Source organism: Eretmochelys imbricata, chromosome 9 (genome assembly GCF_965152235.1).
Source record: "Eretmochelys imbricata isolate rEreImb1 chromosome 9, rEreImb1.hap1, whole genome shotgun sequence".
Taxonomy (NCBI): domain Eukaryota; kingdom Metazoa; phylum Chordata; order Testudines; family Cheloniidae; genus Eretmochelys; species Eretmochelys imbricata.
In genome coordinates this window covers 62,492,736-62,506,731 of record NC_135580.1, presented here as the reverse complement: position 1 = coordinate 62,506,731, position 13,996 = coordinate 62,492,736, and the positions used below count along the sequence as shown (strand labels likewise).

Sequence of the window (13,996 nt, the reverse complement as noted above, 5' to 3'; positions counted from 1 at the left end):
ACACAGCAAAGAGGAATAATTCTCTCCAGTGCAGCAAATATAAGGGGGAATTCTCTGGCCTGTGTACTGCAGAGGGTCACAGTGATGCCTTCATGGTCTTTTCAGACTGAGCTCTTTTAATACCCTCCCAGTGTTACTACCTCATATAACAATGCACTCTTTTCCCCAACAATAGTGTGCGATCCGAGCTATGGAAAGGAGTCGTCCAGTGGAGCACAGTTGTAAAAGTTGGACATTTTGGTTTAGGAATTGGGAGACCTGAGTTCCATTCCCAGCTCTGACACTGCCTCTCTGTGTGACCTTGGGCAGGTCACATTGTCTCTTCATGCCTCAGTTTCCCCATCTGTAACATCAAATAAGGACAGCTCTCTCCCAGCAGTTTTGTGAGTGTGAATGAATTTCTGTGAACCACTGTGCCCTCCTCTGTCCTTCTGCAGGAGGATCGCAAAGTGTTGTTGGGTTTGGCATAAAATAGAGTGAGGGAAGTGGGTTGAGATGGCCCCTGAAGGAGAGGCTTAGCTGTAACTATGAATCTTTCTTTTGGGTTTGTGTTGCCGCCATATGTGGCATTTGAACAAACTTATTTGGGAAAATACATCTTTCTAAAAGGCTACAGGAACTATGCCAAGAGGCAGGGTGGTAGTACGGGTGTGGGCTGGGAAGGAGGGGACATATGCTCTTCTACTTAATAAAGCTTTTCTATTTAATAAGCAATACTGAGGTACTTGTCATGCTGGTATTCAATTGCCAAGATACAATTTCGGGGGCAAAAAATCATTTAGGAAAGGCTCATCTAGTTATTAATAAAAAAAAAAACCACATTAGGAAGCAACCATGCTGACACCACCTTTATACTGCCAAGGCAGATGGGCAGAGTGGAGTATTGAGGTGTCAGTGCAAAATGATATATGCTCTGCAGAGATGGGAATTGGAGAATAGATGGCTCTGCTCTGGGACCAAAAAAAAGAAAAAATCAAGCTCAACCCAGTTTGGTGTTGCTAGTTCCATCAATGGCTGTTAGTCAGGATTAGCAGGAATGTAAAACTATGCTCTGAAGTGTCCCTAGCCTCTGTTGCCAGAAGCTGGGAATGGGCAACAGGGTAAGGATTGCTTGATGATTACCTGTTCTGTTCATTTGCTCTGGGGCACCTGGCAGTGGCTACAGTCAGAAAACAGGATACTGGGCTAGATGGACCATTGGTCTGACCCAGTATGGCTGTTCTTATGTTGCTGACTAGCAAAGGAAGATGGCATTCAGGAAAACTGAACCTTTCCAACCGTTAACAGAAGGTGCTAGGCTATGATGCAACTCCGGGTTGAGATTCACACTTGACACTAAGGTCAATGATGCTTTATTTGGTGACTTCCCTACACAAGCCCAAAGGTTTGCCCATAGGACCTTCCCCCTCTGTCTGGTAAACAGAACTTTAGACAGTTTTTAACAAGCGTGGTCCTAGTTTGCTGAATCAGAATGACCCATACATCACTATTTGGATGTTTTCCACACAGCTAGAACTTCTTGATGCACAAGCTGGATTTTCTGAAGTGCTTGTCACCCTGATAAAATGGCTCTGATCCTACTATCTGCACTCTAAGTAGTTATACCACCTTTATCACTGAGGTATCTGAGCAGAGATCTATGTTCATCTCATAAGCACATGCGTATCCGGTGTGTCACAAATAACATTGCATAAAATTCTCCTGGTATTGCTTTGGAAAGCAGGTAACCTGGCCCAGTCAGTGGTTGCCATTCAAAGTTAACTGGTTCAGCTGTTAGCAATACCTAGGATCATGAGAGCCTGATCTGCCTCAAACAGGATTTTAAATCCCTTAGTGGAATTTGGGGCTTTTAGCTTTAGGTTAGTGGTCTGGACCTAGCCAACCAGAGTCTGTAAGTTGTTCAGTCCAGTTCCTAATGGACAACAGTCTACTTCACAAACAGTCTAGCGTGGCCACAATCAGCTGGCTGCTGACCACTTCTTTAGGAGGCAGAGAGAGGCTACCCAGACAGAATTCTCCCCTAGCAGGGGACTGTTCAGGACAGGCTTGGGGAAGTTTGCCCTGCTGCTGGCCATGCTTTGCTTCCATTGTACGTAAATAGCGTCCATCTCCAGTGCTGTGGAGCTGGTTCCTAAATCCACAGCTGTCAGCTTTTAATGAAGGGAAGAACATGTCTTTGCTCTTGAGTCTTATAAGCACATAGAAAGCAGAAGAAACAAGGGCATTTGTATTTATTTTATTTATTTTTAATCACTTGTATAAAGTACCAACTCTGTGGGATCTAGGAGATTGGTTAAAATAAATAAAGGTAACAATTGTCCCTAGTCCTCGCTGGCTGAGTTTGAGGCTGGAGTGGGGAGCTGCTGAAATCCCTTTGTTGGAGCAGCAGCTGCACTGGGAGGCATTGCTAGAATATAGGATGACTTACAGCTAAGGACTCAAGGGCGGGGAGATGAGCCCTTTCCAGACACTAGCATCACCCACAATGTCCAAGGGCCTTTTGTTATCGACACTCTTCTTGATGTGGGGGGCAACGTACGTGCTTCTTGTCAAGCGTTCCCTGCCCCAGAATTACTTGCAAGGTGGATTTAAGCTGGTGATGCCCCAGAACAAGGTGAAGGTGCTTGGATGGCTCTAAGAGATGAGCTCCAATCCAGGCACAAACCTTCCATTCTTATTTCAGTAGCTTGGAGAAAAATAGGGAGGAAGCAAGTAAATTAACCTGGGCTTCTGCTCTACGGGGCTGCCAAAACCTCAAGCCCTGATTGGTCTGAGCTATAACCAATGGAAGGTGTGGCTGCTGAAAGCATCTACGGTGCTGAAAGAATGTCTTGTTCGCCTCTGCAGGAGAGCAGTGCTGGTTCCTGTGGCTGGAGACATGCACCCAGCAGCAGGTGACTGCTGGAGAGACCATGTGTGTTAGCTTAAGAAGTGCTACCTGGAAGATCCATGACTCTCCTTCCTAGTAGTCTCTGCTAAATGGGGATGCCTGTGCCTCAGCATCCCGCGAATGGTGTTTGGCACACTCCCCCTGCTTGGGGCTGTGCTTCTCACAGTGCTTGCTGCAGTTGCCTCTCTTGGATGTGGTGGCAGTGGAGTGCGCAGGCGAGGCGGGTACCACTGGCCTCTCCTGGCTGTTGCAGCGATGAACCAGGATGGGCTCCTTGGGGCTGGCCTTGCTCTTCAGGAGGCGCTGAAGCAGCTGCTTGTCCGACCGCTCCTTCCTGAAGTCATCCTCAAAGATCTTAAGCTGCAGGGAAGACAAAGGAAAAACAAAACTGAGCAGGGAGAGGCAGGTGAGCCCAGAGGTGGCTCTGGCCAGCTCTGTGCAACTTGAGGCACTAGCTATTGTGCAGCTAAAACCATGAACCACTTTTGAAGACACTTTAAATTCAGTCCACACTGATTTGGGGAGGGAATAATTCCCATCTCCTATTTTCTGATCTGCTTTTCCCAAGTGGCTAGCACTTTCCAAAGATCAGAATAACAATTCCAGCTATTCAGCTACCTAGCACTTGGCATGGTGATTGGGTACTATATAAATACATAGGCCAGACCTGACCCTAGCTCATTCCCCTGTAGTTGTGTTAGCCCACAAAACTGGGTGACTGGGCACCCAAATCGTAGATGAAATTCAGTGTTGATAAATGCAAAGTAATGCACATTGAAAAATGTAGTCCAGACTATACATACAAAATGATGGGGTCTAAATTAGCTGTTGCCACTCAAGAAAGATCTTGGAATCGTGGAGCGGATGTTCTCAGAGAACTATCCATGATATGCAGCGGAAGTCAAAAAAGCTAACAATGTTAGGAACCATTAAGAAAGGAATAAATAGTAAGATAGAAAATATCCTAATTCCATTATGTAAATCCGTGGTACACCAATGCCTGGAATACTGTGTACAGTTCTGGTCGCCCCATCTCAAAAAAGATATATTGGAAATGGAAAAGGCACAGAGAAGGACAAGGCAACAAAAATGACTCCGACTATGGAACAGCTTCCACAGGAGGAGAGATTAAAAAGCCTGGGACTTTTCAGTTTGGAAAAGAGATGACTGAGGGGGGAATGTGATTGAGGGCTATAAAATCAGGAATGGTGTGGAGAAGGGGAATAAGGAAGTGTTATTTACTCTGTCACATAACACAAGAACTAGGGGGCACCCAATGAAATTAATAGGCGGCAGGTTTAAAACAAACAAAAGGAAGTACTACTTCACACAACACCCAGTCAGCCTGTGGAACTCATTGCCAGGGATGTTGTGAAGGCTGAAGCTATGACTGGATTAGAAAAAGAACTAAAGTTCATGGAGAATAGGTCCATCAATGGCTATTAGCCAAGATGATCAGGGATGCAACCCCATGCTCTGGGTGTCCTTAAACCTCTGACTACCAGATGCTGGGACTGGGCGACAGGGAATGGGTCACTTGATAATTGCACTGTTCTGTTTATTCCCTTTGAAGCATTTGGCATTGGCTGCTGTCGAAAGACAGGATACTGGGCTAGATGGACTACTGGTCTAACCCAGTATGGCCGTTCTTATGTACTAGATATCTAGACCATCCGGGATTAGGAAATAGTCCCCTTGTATCATCTGCATCCCTGACTAGTTAGAATCCTTCAGCTTCAAGAGAGTGGTTCAGGACAAGCAGCCTTGTGCCATTAAACTGCATGGAGCCTGGCAGTGCACTGCAGCGATGGACGGTTGGTACAGACTCCCTAAGCCCTGAAGATCGGGGAAAGTTGCAGATGGTAAGGAGAGACTGGCTGGAATGGGTTTCTTACGTCGCTTTCAAAAAGCAACCCTCTTCATTTTTTAAGTAGCCCATGGCTGAAAGGACACTGGGACTGTGGCTGCTTCCTCCATTTGACTGCTCACAAGGAAAGGGGTGTCTTTCTAACTGCCAGTTCAGCCTCCTGCTGGGATTGGAAAGTCAAGCAGTGTTCTCCTCTGCACCTGTTGTGTTTACTGGGAATATTCAGCTCTAAACTGAGGGCAGAGCATGTCACTTTAGAGGGACCTTCGCTAACAAAGTTGGTGATCCATAAGCCAGACCCGACCCCAGCTCGTTCCCCAGTAGCTGTGTTGGCTCCACAGAGCCAGCAGTCAAGTTTTGTTATTAAAAGCAGCAGTTCTAATCTCTCAGCATTTCTACAGCATCAATCACCATAATATCTCAGTGCTGGCTCTAAATGCCCATCAGGAACAGATCTGTTGAGTGGTAAGGTGCTCTTCGATCTTCACCGCATTATAAGAAAATGGGACCTGCTAACAGTTGTAACTTGCAGACCAAGAGACAATACGGCGAATCACATCTCATGCTTAGGGTGGGCCCTTCAGGGTTCAGAAAGGATTCCCCTGCACATACAGCTACATTAACTGGAGGCAGAAAAACTTGCAAGGTAGATCAGGAAGGGTCTTTCACATTTTCTCACGCTTCAGGCACTGGTCAATGCCAGAGCCAGGGGGCTAAATCAGCAGGATCAGTGATCTGATTCAGTATGGCAAGCCCCATGTTCCTAAATCCATTCTGCCCTCATTGGGAAAGCCTCAAATACAGCCTAGTTGCTGGCTGTTGCTGTTCCTTCCCTGCAGCTGAGTTGCATTAACAGGCTGACCAGTGCACATGGGGGGGGTGGGGGGGAGACTCACCTGCTCTCTCAGAAGTACCATCTGCTGCCTCATCTCCTCCTCCTTCTTCCGTAGCTTCTCGTTCTCTGCTTTGATTCGCTCCCGGTCTTTGTGTTCTGTCCTGTAATCTGCCTCATAAATTTCTGTCTGTGAAAGCAGGAAGAGATGCCTGTCAGTAGGGGCTTGGAAGCCCTGTCCCTGCCAGGTAACCGGCCAGTACACTAGGGAGGGATGATCATTCTACAGCAGGGGTGAGCAAGCTTTTTGGCCTGAGGGCCAGATGGGGGTTGTGAAACTATATGGAGGGCCAGGTAGGGAAGGCTGTGCCTTCCCAAACAGCCTGGCCCCCTGCACCCTATCTGCCCCCTCCCACTTCCCACCCCCTGACCCATCCATCCCCCCCCTGCTCCTTGTCACTTGACTGCCCCCTCCTGGGACCCCCCGCCCCTAACTACCCCTCGGGACCCTGCTCCCTGTCCCCAGAGTGCCCCGACCCCTATCCACACCTGTGCCCCCTGACAGCCCCTCCTCCCCCGGCACTCCCATGCCCATCCAACCACCCCCTGCTCCCTATCCCCTGACTGCCTCCTGGGACCCCCTACTCCTTATCCAACCCTCCCCCCTGCCCGCCCCCTTACCATGCTGCTCAGAGCAGCAGGGGCTCGCAGCCCCACCGGAGCCAGCCATGCCACCCGCACTGCCCAGTAGGAGCAGTGGGCCAGGCAGCGGTGCTGCAGGGGAGGGGCTGGGGGCTAGCCTCCCCATCTGGGAGCTCAGGGGCTAGGCAGGACAGTCCCACGGGCCGGATGTGGCCCACGGGCCATAGTTTGCCCACCTCTGTTCTACAGTCTTATGCCCATTGTCATGCAAAGGTCACTGCCACCTTTTGGGGACTGGTTATGCCAATGTCTTCCCCTTGCTACTCCAATAATACTACCTAGTTCTTATATAGTCATCTCAAAGCACTTAGGGATCATTATCCCCAATTTACAAATGCGGAAAATGAGGCAGAGAGACACAGTGACATGCCCAAGGTTACCCAGAAGCCCAGTGGCAGAACTGGAACTAAAACCCAGATTTCACAAGTCCTGGTCCAGTACGCTAGCAACTAAGCAACACTGAACTCTAACAAGGTGGTGCTGGAAGAATGCTTCCAGGGTCGCTCCAAGCTGGGAGGATGGGGGATTAAATTGATACAGAGGGGTGGTGTGAGCTGGTGAAGGAGCAAAGCACAGAGCCAATACTCAGTCCTTCCTGCGAAAGGTTGGAGAGGAGTACTGCCCCGCACTTGGACGTTCGCCTGAGATTAGCTCCCTCTCCCACCTGCCTTACCAAACATTTCAGTGAGGTTCTCTTTTCTTCCCCCCGCAGCAGTCCCTTTCCCCATGAGCACCCATCCTTCATGACTGATGCTGAGTTACCTGCAGGGGTCGGCACCACCATGTTGCGTGACGGACACTTGACAAAATTATCGTACTTAGTGACGGATGTTGGGGTGGAGGAGTTAGGTCATTCAGTCATTTGAAAAATTACCACAGACCTCAACATTTTTACCACAAACACGTTGCTAAGCCCTGGTTACCTGGCATTTCAAGGCCTCCAGCTGGTCCTTCAAGTCAGTCACCTCTTTCACAGGATCCGAGCTATTATTCACATGGACCAAGTGCTTGCACTTCCTGGGCTTGTAGGTCTCACCCCCTTGCACTTTCTGACTGGCCTCTTCATGCTTTTTGGATAAATTCTCCTTCAAGCTCTTCCTGGGAAGCAGGAACTGAGCATCTACAAATTCCTCCCAGGGCACAGATGCCAATACCTCGGAGCCCTAAGGAAGGAAAGGCTTAAAGGTCAGTTGTTGGCATCATCCAGCGCATTGGTGACCAGCTTCTTAGAAATGCTAAATGATCACATGTACGTTGAGCCCTGGGTGTTTCATTCTCTTCCTGGTCACAATACATTAGGATAAGGGACAGCAGTTTGGTCTCTAGGTGACAATAGGGAGAGGGGCTGGGTGGGGCTGTGTTTGACACTGAATTTGTTGCTTCTTGCAAAGTCATTCTTGGGGTAGCAGACCCTCGCAAGCCACCCTCCCCTTGAGCCAGCCTACAGCCTTCAGGGAGCCAGCAAGACAGGCCAGTTCAGAGTGGCTGCATGTGGCATCGCGATATGGAAACAGCTGAGAAGCCCTAAATCAGGTCATGTCCATGGTAGGAGAAGGAACCATGCATGAGTCAGAAAAGCATGAAGGTAAAGCTAAGGTCTCCTAGTGCCCAGCCTAACAAAGGGGTTCTGTGCTACCAGAGAAGCTTGCTCCTGAAGACGTGCATTTACTGTCAGTCTCTCCGGGGAGATTTGAATCTCCTCTGCATTTTTTGGTTTGTTTCAGATATAATTTTGGATCATGAGCCGTTCCAACAAGAGAGCAACTAAACTGTTCAAGACCACATCTCTCTGCTACCAGCAACTCCATCGAAGAGCCACCTGAAACAATGGGCTTAGCAAAATAAGACTATTGTATGATATAGGGAAACAGGTGGTCCAGTGGATAGGTGTGGCCAGGAAGTTGGGAGAAGTAGATTCTAGTCTTGGTTCTGCCACTGACCTGCTGTGTGACCATGGGCAAGTCACTTCCTCACTGTGCCTCAGTTTCCCCTCCTGTTCAGAATGTAAAATCTGTTGTGTATGGCCAGGGCTTAGCAGAACAGGGACACAACATGGGGCCTGTAGACATTACTCTAATACAAATAACAAAATAAGATGTCTGCACTGGCTTTCAAGCGGTGTTTGAAAGCTTCAGCATGGCTGTAGCTGAAATAATCTAGTACAGTTTGGCTGGCCAGTGTGTATGGGGCCAAGCTATAGGGGAGCCTTGATCTAGCCTTGATTCCTAGCCAGGTTTGAGCCAGGTTTGTTGTTTTAACACAGTTGGATCCCCTTCCATGCTTGCCAGCCAAATTCTGGAGCACATTTGGGTGCAATTGTACTTCAAAGCCAGGATAGATGGAACCGGAGTCCTTTGGAAAGTCAAGGGAAGAAAGAGAAATTATAGGTGCTGACTGGCTGGTGGGGTCACATAATGAGGCATATACATTGTCAATAATTCTCCCACTCTTGTTCTAGCCCCACCCAGAGAATGCTGGTGTCGACTGAGTGTGCTGATCTCCCTGTCCTCTAAACCCGTTCCGAGCACCAGGCCATCCCCAGCTGTTAGAGGACAGGGTTGTGGTGGGAGATGGACTCTTTGTGCTGCTGAGAATATTTCTTTGCTTCTTTCATTCTGATTTTTGCATCCTGAACCTCAGTAATTATAGCTGAGTCAAACTTGCTTAATGCATTTTTGTTAATAGAGTTGGCTACATGCTCTGGCAACTTGCACGGCCCTGGGACATTGTCAAAGCCATGGCTGTACATCAGCACTGACCTAGTGTCTTTCACTCCTAGCAGTATGACAAATGCCAAGCACAGGGGGCCTTTGAGTCTACAGCTAGGAGCTGGTCTAAAGACTGTGGGGTTCCTTGCCCTCCCTGAGTGAAAATGGAGGTGGTGGCTGTTTTCAGTGCAATAACAAAGCTGGACTCTCCCAACCCAATGAGTCACTGTCAGTTGTGTTTGTAATACTGCAGCTTTGGTACAGTCCCCGTTTTTAGATTCCTTTATGGGAGGAGGAGGAGGGTTTACAATGAACTTACAGCCGAGGTCCTCTTCTCCCTGCCGTGGTGCTGTCTGCCTTCTAGCTGCCTCACGTACTCCTGTAAATGCTGGTTCTTCTTGAGCTCCTGGATGAGGGTTTGTTCGTAGTACTCCCTCTTGTTCTGCAATGGGGATGGACACAGTCAGAACAGCATCTAACAGTCAAAGGAAGCAGATAGGCCCTGGATGCTACTTGCAGCATCCTAAACTCACATGTGGTAGGAGAGGGGTTTCTGTTCTGACCTTTCTCCACCCAGCCTTATTGCGCCACTTCCTGGAAATCTATGCAAAGAAGGGAGCTGCAGTGTGTCTTTTGCAAGCAGCAAACCTATATCCTTTACCTCCCCAGCTCCCTCACAGTCAGCTAAACCATTGGTGTCTTCAGTGTCACTGCAGGGATAGTACACTGGATGAGGCTCTAGCAGTGGCCAGCTTGGTGACCTTAGGCAAGTTGCTCTGCTTCTCTGTGCCTCAGTTTCCCTAACAAGGAGATAATGATACTGACTTCCTTTGTAAAGTGCTAAATAAAGAGTGTCTTCAGTGAGCTCTGAATCAGGCTCGCTGGGCTTTGCTCTGTCCCCGTACAGTTCCTCTAGATGGTATGACTCCCTGATGAATTTGGTATTAGAGATGAGGAGAGTAGGTTTGGAAAATGAGCTGGGTATTATGTATCCCTTCCTCCTGCCACCAGTATTTTTAGGACTAGGCAAAGGCCCATCAGATTCACGTCTCTTGTCATCTAAGACAGATTTGAATCAGAGCTTTTCCCAGTGCAAGTAACCTAGGGGCTCACCTACCACTGTAGCTCTGACTGCAGGGGAGGCTGGTGCCTCTGCCCCTGGTGCTTCATTTCTACACCACGCAGTCTCTCTGGATGAACACAGCATGGCAGTGCTCTGCCTTTGGGGGGAGAAGGGAAGAGCCCCTGAGGGAGGCAAGAGAATGTTGCTACACAACTGAAAAACTGACCTGCCAAATAAGACTTGAGGGGAGGAGATTGGCTGACCTGGAACTCTACACAGAACCACCGTCTCAGGATTTGCTGTCTTAGTCCCTCCCCTGTGCTGTCATGTGCTCTCAACACAAGCCTAGCCCTAGGCGCTCTGCTGCATGCCCAGAAAGTAGCAGGGGCTCCTTTGCTCACCTGTTCATGCTCAAGCTTCATGGAGAGCCTCTCCGTCTGCTGCTTGAGGATGACCACCTCCTCCTGCAGGGCCCCCATCTTCTGCTGCAGCCCCAGGGTAGTGGTGTGGTAAATTTGGTCCCACTCCTGATTTAGCTTCATGAGCTGCAAGAGTGGGGCAGAAAAGCCACTGGTGAGTTTAATTGCCCTTCTTCTTTCCACACAGGGAGTGAGTGTTCTCTGCGCCGGACTAACCCCCAACAGGTTATGTGCCCATTCACCCATCACAGGTGAACGTCACTCAGCCATTCTGGGCCGAATGAGAAATAGCTTCTCCTGTTGGAGTTTCTAGGGAGATGATGGGGACAGAAGGGATTGGGGAAAGGACCTGCCCAGGACACTTGTCTTAACAACTCTGCTCTGGCTATGGGCTATTTAATTATTATAGATTCTAGCCCCATGGCACTTCCTAGGCACGTAACAATGGAAGGTCCTGGCTCTAAGGGGCTTCTGTGGTAGCAGGACTGAGTCGGGGGGGGGGGGGGGGGCGGGGGTAAGTCTAGGGTCTTGTCTTCACTAGAACATCGGCTCCTGTTGGTACATGACGTTGGGGAGTCATGCCTTGGACTCTGTACCCTAAGTCCAGTATGCGGCTGCATAGTCAGCTGCATGGTCCCATGGGAGGGAAGAAACTAAAGATGAAGACCTGGCTTCTATGGGGATGTAACTGCACTCACTATTGTGATATGCGTAGGGCAGGACTTGGAGAACAGAGCACAGCCGGACCCACACAGTGCTATTGGGAAGAGGGGCAGATCTGGAAGGGCTCTTAGTGCGTGAGGAGGACTGTACATCTGCATGCAGGAACTATTCTGTCCCCTACCCACCCCCCTACCCCTGCTAGCCAAGGAGATAATGAGGGAGCTGTTCATTGGACTGGAAGGGACCTTTTGAGTCAACGAGTCTGGTCCTCGCTATCATGGGCAAACCCTGGAAGGACCAACAGTTTCCCCTTGGCTGGCCCTGATTGACGTAGCATAGCTCAGTACAGGGAGCTGGAGAGGAGGGTGTGAGGGCTGAGCATACTGCAGGGACAGATGGGGTGTGCGGGTGCACCAGCCACAGAGAGGCGGCTCAAGGCACGCCTGTAGCTTGCGTGAGGCGGTCTATGGCCCAGGGAGCTGAGACGGGAGCGCCGGTGCTTTGTTCACCTCCTTGTTGATGCGCCGCAGCTCCGTGTTCTTGTTGAGCAGCAGCAGCTTCTCCTCGTCAGCCGAGGTCACCGTCATGCTCTCCGAGATGTAGGTGACGATCTCCTCTGAGTCGTGCTGGTTGGAGATGACAGGCTCGCTGAGCACTTGGGGTGCGCCCTCCCTGCCAGCATCACCAAGAGAGGAGGAAAGTCAACGAGGGGAAAAGGAAGGAAGGGGCATAACTCCCATTCTTCACTGAGGTGTCTGGCTCCAGGATAGGGGCCCCAGCATCAGCACCCACTCCTCTCTGGGGCCCTCACCCTAGGGTGCCCCTCCGCACCCATTCCCTGTGCAGGCACCCTGCCAGCACTGCCCTGATGCTCACATCAGCGTCCTCTCCAGGGAGTGACATGAGGGCCCCAGCTTACGCCCTGCTCTTCCCCCACCCTGGCTTCCCAGGAGCAGCACCCAAGAAACACAACGGGGCTAGATCTGTGCACAGAAAGCTCTCCCCTTACCCGGGTGTCAACATAGGGGGCTGTGACCCAGCCTAGCTTAGCAGGCTGCTCAAAGCCTCCAGCTGGAGAACAAGTTCTCTCTGATGCATTCCCTGTCCACTACAAGCACAGTCACATACTGAGGAGGGCTCAGAGGAGTAGAGTTACACTGATCTCACACAGAAATTGGGGAAGTTCTTGGTAAGTGGTATTTGCATACCCTAGATTTGCATAATCAGCTTCATTGAAAAGGGGTTTCGAAGGGGAATTCAGCTAGAGAGAAGTGTGTGTGACACTGAGGCACTGTGAGCCTAGGTTCGTTCCTACCGACCTCATTCTTCAAACTGCTGAGCCCTCACATCTCCCAGGGCCGCCCCTCGGCGCCTCACCCAGGCAGGCCCTTGCACACAACAGTGGACTGTGTGTCACCAGAAACTGTCCCTTGGAAGGTTTGCGAGTGGAGTCGTGAGCAAGATCCAACAGATCACCTCTAATGAGTATGCCCTGCCCACTGTCATCCCGTACAGTAATTCTCAGTGTGTTAACCTGCAAACCCAGCGTGACGTTATCTGATCAAACTATGACTATGTAGATCATTGTTGCTACCACTGTTATCTAATTGAAACACATCTTGTACAAAATGTGGCATGTAAGATGTCTATGGACAGGCTATAGATTGCTGAATATGATTGTGCCATTTGTATGCATGTATCAGTTTTGTAGCTGAAGTTAGGAATATTAACTATGTACCTGTATTTTTAAGGTGTTTGCTTCTGGGTGTTTAGCCAACAAGGTGTTTAGCCAGCACATTATGAAGGAACTATTCAAGTAGAATGGCCCATTAAAGAACACTTAACTTACAATGGAAGATACCTATCTACTCTTAATGGACTTTCCTGCTATGACTAAGCCAAGTTATGCTTGGACATGTGATTTGCCTATGTGACTCCAAACTCCATCTTTTACCTGTTTCAGAGTAACAGCCGTGTTAGTCTGTATTCGCAAAAAGAAAAGGAGTACTTGTGGCACCTTAGAGACTAACCAATTTATTTGAGCATGAACTTTCGTGAGCTACAGCTCACTTCATCGGATGCATACCATGGAAACTGCAGAAGACCTGTAATTTTACTTTTTTCTTTTACCTGTAATTTTCCACAATAAGAACAATAGGATTCCCTTCCCTTGAGAGAAGCTATAAAAGGCGCTGGAAACATTTCCATCAAACCTCTGGACTTACATTAATGGGAGCATTATAACCAAAGGACTGAGGACCTTCCAATGAGTTGGAAGCAACCAGAGACTTGTCAAGCCAGCAGTTTATTCCATCACTGCTAAAAGCTTGATCCAAGAACTTTGCATTTATTGTATGTATTTGATTCCTTTAACCAATTTTAACTCTCACCTTTCTTTCTTTTTATAAATAAACCTTTCAATTTTAGATACTAAAGGATTGGCAACGGCATCATTTTTGGGTAAGATCTGACTTATATATTGACCTGGGTGTGTGGCTGGTCCTTTGGGATCAGAAGAACTTTTTATCTGATTAAATTGGTTTTAAAGAACCACTCATCTATAAGTCTAGTGTTTTTGGTGGTGATACAAAGACTGGATTACCGAAGGAAACTGCTTTTCTGACTTCTGGTTAGCAAGTGTGGTGAAACAGAAAGTTGCTGGTTTGGTATATCTCATGGAAGAATAACGACCAGTTTTGGAGAGTGTCTGCCCTATTTTTTCGGCAGTTTGTCCTGAATTTGGTATCCTTAGTTGTGACCCACTGAGGCACGTTACACGCAGCCTACCTGCCCCATGGCCCAGCACAGTGCTGTACTGAAATGTCCTCTCACTGATCCATGTGATTTTTGTA

The 13,996-nt window shown here is 48.9% G+C and overlaps 1 protein-coding gene across 1 annotated transcript; it reads right to left on the bottom strand.

The window, feature by feature from the left end:
• Positions 1-2,067: 2,067 nt before the first annotated feature.
• Positions 2,068-12,167, bottom strand: LOC144269753 (uncharacterized). Its single transcript, XM_077825551.1, has 7 exons — positions 12,154-12,167; positions 11,654-11,816; positions 10,464-10,607; positions 9,319-9,441; positions 7,215-7,454; positions 5,654-5,779; positions 2,068-3,250 (listed from the first exon to the last, which is right to left on the bottom strand). Exons 1-7 carry the CDS (start codon positions 12,165-12,167, stop codon positions 2,963-2,965), a joined length of 1,098 nt encoding a protein of 365 aa, XP_077681677.1. The 3' UTR covers positions 2,068-2,962.
• Positions 12,168-13,996: the final 1,829 nt, after the last annotated feature.